Source organism: Silene latifolia, chromosome X (assembly GCF_048544455.1).
Source record: "Silene latifolia isolate original U9 population chromosome X, ASM4854445v1, whole genome shotgun sequence".
Classification (NCBI taxonomy): Eukaryota; Viridiplantae; Streptophyta; class Magnoliopsida; order Caryophyllales; family Caryophyllaceae; genus Silene; species Silene latifolia.
Window position 1 is genome coordinate 122795657 of NC_133537.1, and position 15627 is coordinate 122811283.

Here is a 15627-nt window from a genome sequence, read left to right on the forward strand (position 1 = left end):
CCTTGGAATACCTCTCCTATTTATAGGAGAGGAGAGCATAACGTAAAAGCCAAGAGGCATGTAACCCCGATCGGGGCCACCCCACCCCGATCGGGGTCGTGTGTTTCCAGGTATTTTCTCTTAATTCCTCCCTTAATTGCTTGAGGAATCCTAAGAGCGTGATTAATGACCCTTAATGCACCCGGGTAAATGCTCCATCTATGATCTTTAGAGCTCCCAAAAAGCATCCTAAGCATGTTGGAATCTTATGCTTTCCACCTTGACTTGGATTTGAACATTGGGCTTTGACTTTGATTGTTGTCAACATTTGCATTATACATATTAATCCATCAATTTCTCCATGCAAAACCCAATCCAATGCTCCATGCTTAGTCCAACACTTGGTCTTGTTTAGCTTAATGAACTTAGTGTATAAAATGATAGGAAAAAGCCTCTAAATGCTTATATTCCTACAAAAACATGTTAAGACAAGTAAATACACTAGAACAACAAATATTAGCTTATGACACTATGATAAGTGCTAATTAACAAATAAAATGAAGCTAATATAGGGGATGAAAGTATATAAAATATGCACTTATCATTAGCTTCGGTGATTCTTGGAAGACCAAGTTGACTACATCTTCGGATGTGGAGTTATGTGCTGCATTTAGTTTGGCCAAAGCTTGCAGTAAAGCTTGGCGATGTGGAAACGAGCTTGCTACTAGTTGCCAGACTGAAAGATCAGCCTTTATCTTCTGTAATTGCTTGAGCAAATGATCAGTGGAGTCATCTTCGTTATCATTTGGTGTGACAACGTTGGTTGGACTGTTTTGAGTAGTGCTTTGATATGGACGCCCCGAACGAGTTAGGTGGTCCACATCTTGGTCTTCACCATTTTGGACTATTTCCTTGACTAGGGAGTTTTCAATGAGATACTCGTCCTCGTCATCATCGGCCCATACTCCATTGATTGTAGCTAGTTCCCTCATTCTCATGATTTCGTCTTCTAATTGTGTGATTTGGTCGACTAGTTTATCAACCACAGCGACTATTTCTTGCATAGTGGCATTTTGAGAAAAGATTAATGTCGCATGTTCTTTGGGTGTCGCATTGGGGTTATGTAAAGTTGTCACCACGTTTTTCAATTCCCAAACTTGCCTATCCACACTCCTTGCCCATGCGATGAAGTCGGCGATGGTAGGGGAAATCGTAGAGTAGAACCCTTCATTCTCGATCGTGCAGATCTCATCTTCAATTGGAGAAATTAGGTGTGAACAATATAAGGTAGATTCTTCACTTGTGATCACTAGAATCCCAAGAGGGTTCTGAGTGTTGTTGGGTTTGCCTCCCGGCGGTATTGGTAGTCGACCATCCTCAATCATGTCTTGAAGCACATTTTTCAATTTGTAGCATTTTTCTGTGTCATGCCCCTTACCCCTATGGTATTCACAGTACGAGTTCTCGTCCCAGAATTTGGATTTCTTTTCGGATTCGGGAGTAGGTCCTATGGGTTGGAGTTTGCCTTGCTTCATTAACCTCTTTAGAGCATTGGAGTAAGTGTCCCCAAGATTTGTGAATTTTCTTGGTGGAGTACTCTTCTTGGATGGCTCAAGAAGGTTAACTTCATCAGTCTTGCTAGTGGAGCCGTAAGAACGACTTGTTGAGCCTTGATATCCTCGACCTACCGTTTTGGACAGGAGCCCTTTACGGATGTCATCTTCAATCCTTGTTCCTAGTACGGTTAAGTCCTTGAAAGTTTTGATGTTTTGGTACCTCAAATGATTGGCATAGATGGGTTTTAGATTGTCCACGAACTTCTCCACAAGGGTAGCCTCATCCGGGCGTTCAACTAGTTGGGTACTAGTCTTCCTCCACCTACTTAGGAAGTCGGTGAATCCTTCTTTGTCATTTTGGGTAAGAACCTCTAAAGTGCGCATGTTAACTTGAATCTCAGCATTATCCGCATTTTGCTTAGAAAACTCGATTGCGGCATCTTCCCAAGTGGCGATCTTCTTGTGTTATAAAGAGTAGAACCATTGCTTTGGGATGGTGTCAAGAGATGAAGGAAAGATCCTTAAGAACATCTCGGGTTTGATGCCTTTGATAGACATGTAATCCTTGAAGGCACGGATGTGGTTTAAAGGGTTCTCATGCCCCTTAAATTTAGGGATATCCGTCATATTGAAGTTGGTTGGCAACTTGGAATTTATGGCCTCATACTTGCGATTATTCTCCCTATAAATGTCATCCCCTTTAAGGTACATCAATTGCTCCTCTAAGTATTGGAGTCGTTTTTCAGCTGCAGTCACACCCATGGGAGAGCTTTCTTCCCTGAAGTCATTCACGAAGTCATCAATGACTTCACTTTCTCGAGGAGGAATCCTCGTTTCTAAGGCGTAGATCCGGCCCTCGATGGTGTCAAGGCGATCATACACTTGGTCTTGAGTAACTTGGATTTGAGCTAGTGCGGCTAGGATTCAATCATTACCATCTTGAAGTTGATTGAAGTTTACGTCACTTGTTTCAAGCATCTTGAAAACTGGATAAGAGATCGACGACGAATCAAAACACGATCGACCATCCTAACACACTTACTAAGAGAAGAAATGTTTTGACTTGTGAAGAGGGTGTGTGCCACTTGTGTCAGTGAGCTTTGAAGAAAAGACAAAGGTTTGAAAATGTATGTCCTAGTCAACTATAGTGTAGTTGTAGGAGCGGACTCGAGGTGAGGTTTTGAAATGGGCTTGGGCCCGAATTTTGACTCAACAAACGGACAGAGTTTCGACTCGGTTTTGCGCTAATCAATGGCCTTTTTCGAAATTTTCAATTAAAAAGGGATTTTGATTTTTACAAAAATCGTCATGGTTTCGTTTAGAAATGGTGATCATGTAAGGTACAAACATTTATACAAGCATTATAACGGGATGCTGAGTGCATTTAAAAGGGTTTTGGTTTAAAGGGCGGGTTGCCATACCGAACAATCAAACCCGAAGTCTGTGGAGAGGCTCGTACCGAACAAGAGTAAGGCCGATTCCTAGTCCATTTCCTCAAGTAGTGAAGGTCCTTGATACAAACAAGAGTAAGCATCATGGTATGGATGACGTCAATCGCTATCCATCCTTAAGCCCAAATAAGAATTAGGACCGTTTAGACGGGACGATTGGTCAAATGGGTTGGGTTGGGCCTAGGAAGGCCGAATAAAACGATCTAGGAAGACCGAGTTATGAAAACCGACAATTATCTTGTACAAACTATTCCCTAACCTTGTTCAAGTTTCACCCTTTTGGCTACACGTAAGTGTATTATCCCCAGCGGAGTCGCCAAACTGTGGACAATGGGCCACGGGGGCGCTTGGGAAACAAGCGTTTACATTTGTGGAGTCACCACCAATTTTTATGGGAAATTGGCACCGTTCGAATACCTCGTGCCATGTCAAGACACAAAGTAGTGACATGAACACCAAGAACTCGTTACCCTTAGCATTCTATGTCTAGAATGACTCTCGTGGATGCCAATGAACACAGATGTTCACAGAGATCTGGAGTAAGGGGTAAGGGTACGTATTAGGAAGCTCTTTTGATCGAACACCTAATCCCGCCCGCCTCGATAGCGGCCTCTACTAATGATTAGGGAAATCGTCTATACTTGATATATTGTCGATTATATGCATGCAATGCAACATCCAACGTTTTAAACCTAACATGTGAGGATTTAACTAAATCGGTGAACAATTAATTTAACATGCATTTGGGTCAAAGTAGGAATTTAGATTGATTACATGTGAAAGCATACAAATGATACAAAATACAATGATAAATAATAAAGAAAATTACAATAATAAAAGATTACAATAATTACAACGGGTTTAGCGATTTATGTCGAAAATACCTTTAAAACGGATAATTTGAGAAAAAGAAAGAATAAAGGAAATAACGAACAAATCAGTAGGCGATAATACGGATAATAGTTAATTATACGTAGACTAATAAACTAAGTCAAGGCAGAACGGAAGTTGAGGCGAAATCAACTCGGAACAGCGCAGCAGATGCGCCCTTTGGAAGAGCGCGGCGATTCTGCGTTTGTTCCAAGGGTGAGTTCTGGCCGTGTATCGCAAATCGCAAATCGTTAATGTTAATTGATGATTTTAAGGATTGATTAATATATTTGACTCGGATGGAAGTGATTTAATGGATTAATTACATACGAATGAGTCATAAAAGCAATAAACATGGATGAAACGGAGTTAAGATGAATTATTTACATGAATGAACGATTGATTAGTGACATAGATGAACTAATTAGGTTAAACAAGATGAATTAACGACAAATTAATGACGAATATGCGATGAATATGACAATAGACAGATGAAAATATATCAAAGGTCGAATTCCAGAAACTCAATATGAGCGAATTGAATCTCTACAACCCGGATTGATTTTAATGACGAAAACCCGCAAATATGAGATTATAAGGGATTTAAGTCGGATTTAAATGACGAATTATATACTAATGAACGATAAATTATGTACATGTGAGATGATTATGGTATTATAACAAAGAATTAACGAAAATAAACAAAGAAGACAAATTACAGAGGACGAAGGAAGAAGAAAGGAAGAAGGAACTGCGGCAGCCTCACGAAGAGGCGCAGCAGGTGCTGCGTCCCTTCGAAGAGGCGCAGCAGTTGCTGCGTCCTTTCTCGACGCCTGTCTTCTGATAATCCGTAAAAAGGGTTTTAAACATGGGTTTTACATATCGGTTTTAGAAGTACTTTCGACATAAATCTTACATGATGATTACAAAAAGTAAAGAACAATAAATAAAGGAGGTTTTACACCCTCAGACTTACATGTTTGACGAAACGAGATGAACTAAGTTTATGTTTAGTGATGCTCGACTTGAATGTAACGAAAGCGCCCTCGTAAGAGGAAAACGATTAAGATTAATTAAGTTGATTGATTGTGGAGTTGGTCAAATTGGTCGGTCATGCAAACGAGGTTGGTTCTCAGAAGGATCCGAGTTTACGTGGTCGAAAGTTCAAGCACGTAGACGCCAAAAAGTAAGAACGTGGTCTAGAATGCAAAGGGAGAAGAGAAGGGCGGACACTCGCGTGAGAAATATGAGGAGCGAAGGCTCCTATTTATACTAATCACGTGAAGGAATAGGGTTTTCAGAGAGACTTTGGAAGTGAATCTCGAAAAGATATGAAAAAGATACGAAAAATACGCGAGAAAGGACGGGAAGAGGCGCAGGATGCACTGCGTCTCTTGGAAGAGGCGCAACACCTGCTACGTCTGTTCCCAAGTGGATTCCTCCTGCGGAAGAAAGATTTCCGCATTCAAGTTATGGAATGACGGGATAATTTGGTTTTCCTTAATATTTTGTATGAATATTACGGGAAATTATTTACCAAAGATTAAATGATTGTGAAAGATTTATAAAATATGGAATAGAAATATCCGGAACATTCCAGAACATTCTGACTCGGGATTCAACAGTTATCAGAAAATGAAGACGGTTTTAGGCCCGGACTCCAAATGTACTCTAATTACTGTCAAAACGACCGTATCGGCGCGTAAATGACAACTAAGAGGTAGACATCAGTGTTTGAGCAATCACTTGACGATAAACTTACGAACTGTCACAAATCGTTCCGCGTACCAAACATGCGGCCCAATCATCGCCGGGTGGTTTGCGGGAGGTGCAGAAATGAGGTATCTACAGCGCCCCCGTGGGCCCATTGTCCACACTTGGGTCCAAAGGGAATGTCCATGATTTTGCATGATCATAACATGAATAAGTCTTAAAGTAACCAATTATCAGTAAGGAAGAAGATACATGCATAACTCAATCATTATTAGAAGTCACAAGTAAAAAGAGACATACAGGGGACTCTCAGCCGGGAGGGGTACCGGCGGCCGGGCCACCAGCTGGGGCAACACACCAATGTTTAGAAATTAATAAAAACTTACAGTGCTCTCCCAGCCGATTGGTGGACCGGCCGCCGGGCCACCGGCTGGGAATACATGCCAATCTTAAATTTTACAAAAACTTACAGAGAACTCCCAGTCGGGTGGAGCACCGGCCGCCGGCCCACCGGCTGGGAATACAAGCCAACATCAAAATCCATAAAATTTACAGGGAACTCCCAGCCGGTTGGTGGACCGGCTGCCGGGCCACCGGCTGGGAATACAGGCTTACTAAAATGCGTCAAAAACTTACAGGAACCTCCCAGCCGGGTAGGACACCTGCTGCCGATCGACCGGCTGGGAGCACGCGTACATGGGTTTAACGCAAATCGACTTCCAAACCATTTGAAACCAACAAGAATCGCTTCCCATCAATTGTTTACGTCTCCTAGCATGATTCTAACTCGGAAAAACAACATATTTGAGCATGTGAATAGGTAAATTCGGATTCAAGAGGTAAAGCATGACATTTTCATCCAAACATGTGAGAATTGCAAACAAGCATGTTATTCAATACCCAAATTAGCACAAATCATGAAAGATACAACTTATAACATTCATATGAGATTACTACTACATAAAACCACACAATTTTAACATAAAAGTCGAGTAACCCATCACCGTTACCTTTTTGCACTTCAATCTTCTAAAGACTCGTCAATGATGTAGCTATCCTCCTCCGGGTTGTCCAAATTCTCCCCTAAACACAAAAAACAAAGATATTAAGTCAAGAACCCATGTTCTTGTAAGATGAAAATTCTGAAATAAGAGAGAAGATTGTGACTTTCTCTAATTTTGATGCTTTTTCTCTATCTTTATTCTTCTTCATGTTCTTCCTCTTATTTTGGGGATAAAAATTCTTTAATAAGTTATGGTTTTGAAAACCCACTTTATGAAATGTGTGCTCTTACATTGATGTTAGAGCTGTTAGAACATGCAAGCGGATTGGGCTACATTCAAATGGAGAATAGACGGGCCATTTGACAACACAAGAAAGGTTCCAATCTTAAACCAATTGACAAATACAAGGAGTAGGTCCATTGATTATAAAGTGATAGAGGGTAATCTCTATTTCTCCATCAATTTGAAACACAATCACACATAGTTTTATATTTTAACAATGTGCAAAACATACAATATGTCTCCCGTGTGACTAGGGATGATAATGGGTGGGATATGGATGGGGTGGAGCCATATCCATATCCATATCCATTTAATTTATGGTCATTCATATCCCACCCTCATCCATTTAATATTTTTTCATCCATCCATATCCATATCCACCGGGTGAAGCGAGTACCCGTTGGATATTTTCACAGCTTATAAAATTTAAAGATAATATATCGTAAAAAAATTGTGGCGATAAAATTAAGAGGCATACATAATTCAAATAACAATATGTGTTAACAAATAGCAACCCAATATATATCCAACAACAAAGTATCTTTGCAAAGCAAGTGACCATATAAATACGTCACGCCAACTACAAAGAAACCATCAACGTATTATATTATTGATTAAACTAACAAAAGTAAGTTACTTTGAATAGTGAAAATAACAATATCCACATAAACACAAGTTTTACTTTTCCTAAATAACAGTATGATATTAAAATTAAGTAAAATTTTTGATAAAAAAAACATACTTTGGAAGGGAAATCATTAATGACCTAAATAATTATTAACTTAAGAAAAAATTAATTATAAATATTAATTTCGGATATCCACAGGGTGGTTAAGCGGATGAGAGACGATAATCCATATCCCACACTAAATTCACCCATATCCATATCCTACCCTAAATTCGAAAAACAATCGTCATCCATATCCCACCCATTTAATTCCGGGTGGATGGATATCCACATGGTAAAGGTAGGACTGCCATCCCTACGTGTGACGGGTACATCCGTCACAAGCAAGTGACGGGTCAAGTATCACCCACTTGGCAAGATAAGACAAAAGTAAAAGTGCCTAGGGAATCACAACTGATTTACCTTTATCTATCCAAGTGGATTTTATTTGACCCGTCACAAGTTTGTGACGAATATCGTCGTCACAAATGAAAATTTGTAAAAAACATATACATAATGATAGTAAACTTAGACCTGACAAACATATTTGTTTGTCTCTAATTCATCTTATCATCTATGGCATCAATCCTCGTATTCAGATACGACCCTATTACATATACAGTCGTGCATTGCGAATAAGCTTGGATAAGTTTAGTTTTTATAATATTGAAATGAGCTGTGAATGATGTAAAAGCGAAAATAAATTGGAAAAAGAAAGAAGAAAACTTTTAAAAGCTCAATATATTTTTTATTTTTTTATTTAAGTTCCATAAATTTGTATTTTCAAATATTCTCTCTTAATGTATCCTCATATCTTCGTAAGAATCACAAAAGGTCCAAAATCTAAAATCGTAAATCAATACTCACTTCATCCTATTCAATTCTATACGTTTACTCTTTGGACACTATTCATATGTGGGAAGAACTTTTGATACAACCTCTAAATATGGTTTAAATTATAGTCGTATGAGATCTTGTTTAAATTGTCTTACCGAATATATTGTGAATATCAAATTTTAATAATTTTTATTAATATGTAATTAAAGATATGAACAAAAGAAAATGAGCATTGATATAGATGTATAAATATATAGAATTGAATGAAGTGGAGTAACTATTACAAAATTAGGATAAAATTACAAAAGGTTCAAAATCTAAATTCCCAAAACTGTCGGATATGAAATCTACTTTTCCAAATTAGGATTAAAAGAAATACAAATGAGTAAAATTTCTTTTCGAATGTTTTTTTTTTTGTTGGTGCTAATGAGGGGCTAAGCCCCGAAAATTAATTAGTTGCTATTACACGGGAAATAGCTACCCCAAATATATCTTCCCGAAGGACAGTACGTAAATCTTTTCGAATGTTTGTGTCTTGAGTAAAACAATTTCGTATATCAGCAAAATTTGAGAGAGACGGTCTTTCGCTAAGTTTATTGAGTTCCTCAACATTGGTCCTTGGCTCTGTTGATACAAGAAGTGATTGATATACGTATATAGTAGGTAGTAGTTGACAAAAAAACCATTTTTATTAATATGTAATTAAAGATATGAACAAAAGAAAATGAGCATTGATACACATGTATAAAGTAAATGTATAGAAGTGAATGAAGTGGAGTAAGTATTACAAAATTAAGATAAAATTGCAAAAGGTTCAAAATCTAAATTCCCAAAACTGTCGGATATGAAATCTAAATTTTCCAAATTAGGATTAAAAGAAATACAAATGAGTAAATTTTCTTTTCGAATGCTTGAGTCTTGGGTAAAACAATTTCGTATATCAGCAAAAGTTGAGAGAGACGGACTTTCGCTAAGTTTATCGAGTTCCTCAATTTGGTCCTTGGCTCTGTTGATACAAGAAGTGACTGATATCCCATGTTTCGGTAGTTGTCCCACCTTGTTCCACCCTTTGTCTTCTTCAATTGCCAACTTACACCTTGTTTAAATTGGCTGAAATTTACCTGAAATCATTGACACTAAACAACAATGACTTCAATTTATCCTCTTCACAATCCCATTTGCTTCCATACTTCATTTAAATCAATCAAAACAACTCATCTTTCTTCATTTTCAGTTCATGGGTCTCCTCCATCTTTTTACCAAAAAAAGAATCCATCATTTATCAAACCCATTTCATGTTCACTTGACCCTAAATTAGATCAAATAAGACAAATTGAGGTAACCCCACTTTAAAATTCATGCATTTTTATTTATTTATTTATTGAATTTGAATTGGTTAAAGTTGTGGGGATGTTATTAGGTAGTGTATGATCCAGAGGAGAGATTGAACAATTTAGCAAATCAAGTAGATAAGGAAGCTGGTCTTGTTAGGCTCACTCTTTTTTCTCCTTGTAAGGTACTCATTCTATTCTTTATCTGTGACGCTATTTAAATCAAAGTTAAACAAATGACTGAGATGGAGGGAGTAACAATTAATTTGGTTTGTTTTGTTTTCTTGTGTTTGTTTTCTTGGGAATAGTTTATTTAGTTGTAAAATGCTGCTGTATGTGTGTAATTACAGGTGAATGTGTTCTTGAGAATTACTAGAAAGAGGGAGGATGGTTTTCATGATTTGGCATCGTTATTTCATGTAAGTTAATTCAATTATTCATGTATTACATTTGCATAGTCTCAGGCGATAATCACTTGACAAGATTGCTCTTGAGGAGGCCCGAGTCTCTTGGGAATTTCACCCAAATTTTTAATTCTGTTGTTTCTCTATCAAAAGTAGAGTATATGTAGCAATGTTATGTATTTATTTTATCTCGCTGGTTTAAAGTATTTATTGTAACAATGATGTTATATATTCCTTCTGTTTATTTGTTCCTTTAGGTTATCAGTTTGGGAGATAAAATTAAATTCTCCCTGTCACCTTCTAAGACCAAGGATAGCTTGTCTACGAATGTCGCTGGGGTTCCCCTTGATGACAGGAATCTGGTGAGTGAATGCTTTCTAAAGGTGTAAACTCATGAATTGTTGCACACATCTATTATGTAGTTGAGTGATGTATGAAAAATACTTTGTCGTCTTCAGATTATTAAAGCCCTAAATTTGTTCAGGCGAAAGACAGGCTACGACAAGTACTTTTGGGTATGTGTGAATTTCTCTCTTTTCTGAGCTTTCCAAACATTTGTTCTTAAATGATATCAATATTTGGTGAGTGAAATGTGGGGGCAGATACATCTCGATAAGAAGGTTCCGACCGGTGCTGGACTTGGGGGCGGAAGCAGTAACGCTGCTACTGCACTGTGGGCAGCAAACCAATTTAGTGGTTGCATTGCGACTGAAAAAGAACTTCAAGAATGGTCAAGTGAGATTGGTTCTGATATTTCTTTCTTCTTTTCCCATGGAGCTGCATATTGTACTGGCAAAGGAGAGGTATGTTTTCAGTAGGAGACAGCGTTATGTCATTCATCTTTGTTATTATGTTCTAAAACTGCTAAAGGTTATGTTTTCACTATGTCCAGTGAACTGGTGTAATGCTTCTGCAAAAATAATGGTTTTTAATCTTCCATCATGCTGAGATATTTGTAATTGAGGGTTTATATTAATCCAAACATTCGTACTTTCACTGGATCAAGCACAATCTAAATGACGCGACTGCTAGTATAAATGATAAACTTACAGTGTATCGTCTATTATACTAGCTTTATTACTCTGCTCCTTATAATGGAAGACTCTTGGCTACCAGCAGATAGATTGGTCATCTTTGGCATACTATATTTGTAGGAAGCGCAATTTTGAGGGTGTGCCGTGAATTTTTAAACTGCAGTCGGTTCTTATTGCGAGCTCTCCATTGATTGGAGAATATACTGGCTTATCTTTGACATGTGGATTTATTTTTTAAGAATTAACAGTTGGAGCTATTAGTTAGTGTTGTTTTTAGTTAAGGTAGATGTCTTGGCTTTCCGAGAAGCCAAATGACTTGCTAAAGTGAAGCCGTTTCCAAATGAGTGCTGCTTCAGTACGGTTAGTTACAGCAAATAAGACGCCTGTCATGCAGTAAACTTTTCTTGCACATTTGAAGTTGGAACTGGGCTTTGTTTTGATGGTTTTCATGACTTTGCTTGTATTCTCTAGGTAGTTAAGGATATTCCTCCACCCATACCTTTGACTACTCCAATGGTTCTAATAAAACCTCCAGAAGCGTGCTCTACTGTCCAAGTCTACAAGGTATGATGTAACTGGAGAAAGTTGTGCAAGAATACTGTAAGTTTAATATATAAAGCCAAAAAGCTTCAGTGTGTGAAAAATGTTTTTCTCGGTCTTTCAGCGTCTTCAGTTGGATCAGACTAGCAAGGTTGATCCATTATATCTGCTGGAGAAAATTTCTAGTGAAGGGATTTCTCAAGATGTTTGTATCAATGATTTGGGTACGTACTACAGAAAAATATGTAATAATTTTAGTTATGTTGAATTAATAATGAATGAAGCCCAATGTCTTGTGGTTTATTTGTTGGAAACTATACTTTACGAAAGATAATCAGACTTGCACTTTTATGCTGTTTTCTGTGTAGTCTAGCTGTTTTTTCTGGCAAGGTTTTTCTTCTCATGAGAACTAAACACACGAAGTTTATTGCTTGGTTGCTGAAGACTCTGTGTACTTTATACCTGTAAATTTGTAATGAATCTGAATAGGAGGTTGTCAAGTGTCAACAATGCTGTTTCATGATCTATCAGTAGATGTTTTAGAAAGTTTCTAACTATGAAGTTTTCAGAATCTCCTGCGTTTCAAGTTCTTCCAAGTCTACGAAGATTGAAGCAGCGTATAATTGCAGCCAGCCGTGGACAATATGATGCCGTTTTCATGTCTGGAAGGTATGTCTTAAATTTTAGTGACTTGCTTGGGGCATGTTCGCCTGAATTGCAAATGTTAGCTAACTTAGCTGGTAATGTAACTGTGCGGTGACAGTCAAGAGTTGGGATTGAAACTCATCAGCATAAAAATTGTCCTTGTGGTTCTTTTTATGACAAAAAAATGTTTGATATTGATGTTTCATCGCTTAAACTTGAATAGTGTGTTGTGCTATTAGCCTCGTATCACTTACAAATGTAATGCGACATTCTCTTTTAGATAAATGACATTCACTACATGGCAGCAACATGAATTTTCCTATCAATCAGTCTCCATACCAAAAAAAAAAAAGTCTTGGATAGGTGGATAGAGCTTCCATCCAAGTTTCTTATCAATGTTCTAAAGCATTACTCTGTGTGAATGTTTTGTGAAGTCTTGTTCTTTTTGTCAAATACATCTCTTCAATATTTGATGAAAATCATATCTCAATTGTGTCATTTTAACGCATCTTCAAAAAAAGTTATGCCATGATGTATTATGTATGCATGCTTCAGTCATAAATGGTGTATCTGTTTCTGCTGAATGCAGTGGAAGTACTATTGTTGGAATTGGTTCTCCAGATCCCCCGCAGTTTATTTATGACGATGAAGGATACAAGGATGTCTTTCTATCTGGTAAACATTTTTCAGTCTTACTTATTTATCCCATTCGTGCGGGTAGGCAAAACGAAAAAATGTTAAATTTGCCATTCATTTTTATTCTCTCCATTTGACATTCTTGATTGACCAATGTCGAATTCGACCGATTTTTTCTTAGGATATAGTCTTACTTGTTCATCCCATCTCTTCCGAAAAACTGTTAAATTTGCCACTCATTGCTTTTGTCTCCATTCAACATTCTTGATCAACCAATCTGGAATTCGTCCGTTCATTTATTAGGATATAGTCACAAATGTTTAAGAACGATAATATCAAGTTCTTTTGGTGGATCAAACACATCAAGTTTTGTATTGTATCTCTGGAGGTCTACTTATATTTTGAGAAATAAATCATCAAAGTTGATATTTTGTTGTCCTATAAAGTCACGCACAAGTCTTTGGTAAGGCGGTCTCACTAAAAATATTGTGAGACTATTTAGTAACATGATAACTGAAAGTCATAAATTCCAAAAACCAAGGGACTTCTATGTAATTAAATAAATCTATACACATTAATTATACTATATAGTTTTAAATCGCTAGCGTCGTGTGATGGACCTGAACAAGGGACTTCAATGTAAATATTATATAGTTTTCGTTAAAAGTATAAATTTAGAGAATATTAGAATATGACGAGTTTCCTTAAATAAACGGGTCCCACTTATGGTATTAATTAGTATATAAATATGTTAATTATTTAACATACATAAATATAATATAAGTATATGTTATATTTTGGAAACTATTTAAAGTAAGTAAATCAATTCAGATTTTCAAAAAATATAATATTCCATAATTCATTAGATTTGTAATTTAATTAGTAAATAATAATGATTACTCTTAAATAATATTCTAATTTAATATTTCAGATTTATTTAAATATATAACTCTAATACAACTAGATAATCAACTATTATGATAGTAACCTTCCATGTGAGTAGTAAAAGCAACAATAATATATAGGAACAGGAGTAGTGAAAGTCATACTAGCAGCAACGGGAGTAGTGAAATTAACAATAATAAATGCGGGAGTAGTGATAGAAAAAATAATGACGGCGGGAGAAGTGAAAGTAATAGTAGTCACAACACATTTAATGAAAGTAACAGTAAGAACAACGGAAGGAGTATGAAAAAATAACTAACAATTCGATTTTAAAAAAATATTAATTTATTTAAATATACGAGCTTGACAAAACTAACGGGTTAACCGTAAAAATAGCACGAATAGTAAAACAAACAACAGTAACCGAAGAAGTAGTGAACGTAATAGTATTAACAGGGGATGTAGTGAAAGTAATAATATTAACAGCGGGAGAGGTGAACGTATCTCATAATTTGTTGATTAATTTTACCTCTCATCATAATTTTAATATATAAATTGTAAATGTATGTGTTAACCAAATTTAGAGAAATCATATTTCATAGAAAATAAAATTTAAATGTTAAATAAAGGTAGCCCGGGCGTAGCCGGGCACCAAACCTAGTAGGATATAAAACGAGAAACCAAATATGAAATACAACGAAATTACGATTAAATGTGTACTAATGTTATAAAAATGGGTACTACTACTAATTAAAAAAAGTGTCGCAAATATCATCAAAAGAGGCACAAAAACATAACGAGGGTCACATTTTTTTATGCACTGAAGAGTCTCACAATATAATACCGAAAGACCGTTTCATACAAGAACTTGTGTAAGTCAGCAAATGGTGTCAATAAATTTGGGATGTAAACAAAACGGAGTATAATTTTAGGCACATACGATCTTCTCTATACTTTATGCACTTATTTTCTCTTCATTTCTCTGCAATCTGACATAAATTATGTGGTCTTGCAGATGCTACCTTCATCACTCGAAAAGAGAACCAATGGTATAGGGAGCCTGATTCAAGTTCTACGAACTCTGTTTCTGAGTTTTCGAGACCACTCAGCGATGGAATCACACAAGGTAAACATCATGGTATCCTAAACTTTTTCCATTTATTCCATTTCCGTTCGTAGTGCCCTCTTTCAAAAATCTATGAAATACTCAAAATTCCCAGCAAGCTGATTTTGTATCTCCTTATGTTTTCTTATTATTTCAGGATAGGAAGTACTTATCTCCAACCAACTTCCCTGTGACTTTACACAATAAACAGCAAGCCTCCTTAACAACTGCTGCTACAATAAAGGTGTGTATAAACTTGTCCCAATGAAAATCTCAAGAACATCTATATACATCTAGTTTTCCTTCCTTGAAGGAGTTTCATTAGGAGTGTTAGGGGTTTTGAATGTCATGTCATTGTAACTCTTGCCTTGAAACTATGATGTGATATTTGGACTCGGCTTTGAAAGTTCAAGTGATGAACTTTGCTATTATGTGTTTTTATCCATGTTTTTGGAGTGAATGGAAGGGTCTAAGTTTCTTGTGATGTCCTATATGAGACACAGCATGGAGAATCGTAGATGTAAGCTGTGAATTGCAGGTAGAATTACACGTACAATATTTCAACAAAGGTAGAAAGAAAAAATAGAATGTTTAAGAGAGATGAGTAGAACACATCACAAAATACATTTTGAGGGACACAACTTCTTGTATTGGGCTGAACACTAATTTATTGTAGCAACTTTACTCC

General features: G+C 36.6%; 1 protein-coding gene across 1 annotated transcript; it reads left to right on the plus strand.

Annotated features, from left to right (window-relative positions):
* Positions 1–9331: 9331 nt before the first annotated feature.
* LOC141623574 (4-diphosphocytidyl-2-C-methyl-D-erythritol kinase, chloroplastic) lies at positions 9332–15378 on the plus strand. Its single transcript, XM_074439668.1, has 12 exons — positions 9332–9697; positions 9780–9875; positions 10041–10109; positions 10352–10456; positions 10553–10609; positions 10697–10897; positions 11600–11692; positions 11793–11892; positions 12238–12337; positions 12903–12988; positions 14850–14960; positions 15097–15378. Exons 1-12 carry the CDS (start codon positions 9506–9508, stop codon positions 15099–15101), a joined length of 1215 nt encoding a protein of 404 aa, XP_074295769.1. The 5' UTR covers positions 9332–9505; the 3' UTR covers positions 15102–15378.
* Positions 15379–15627: the final 249 nt, after the last annotated feature.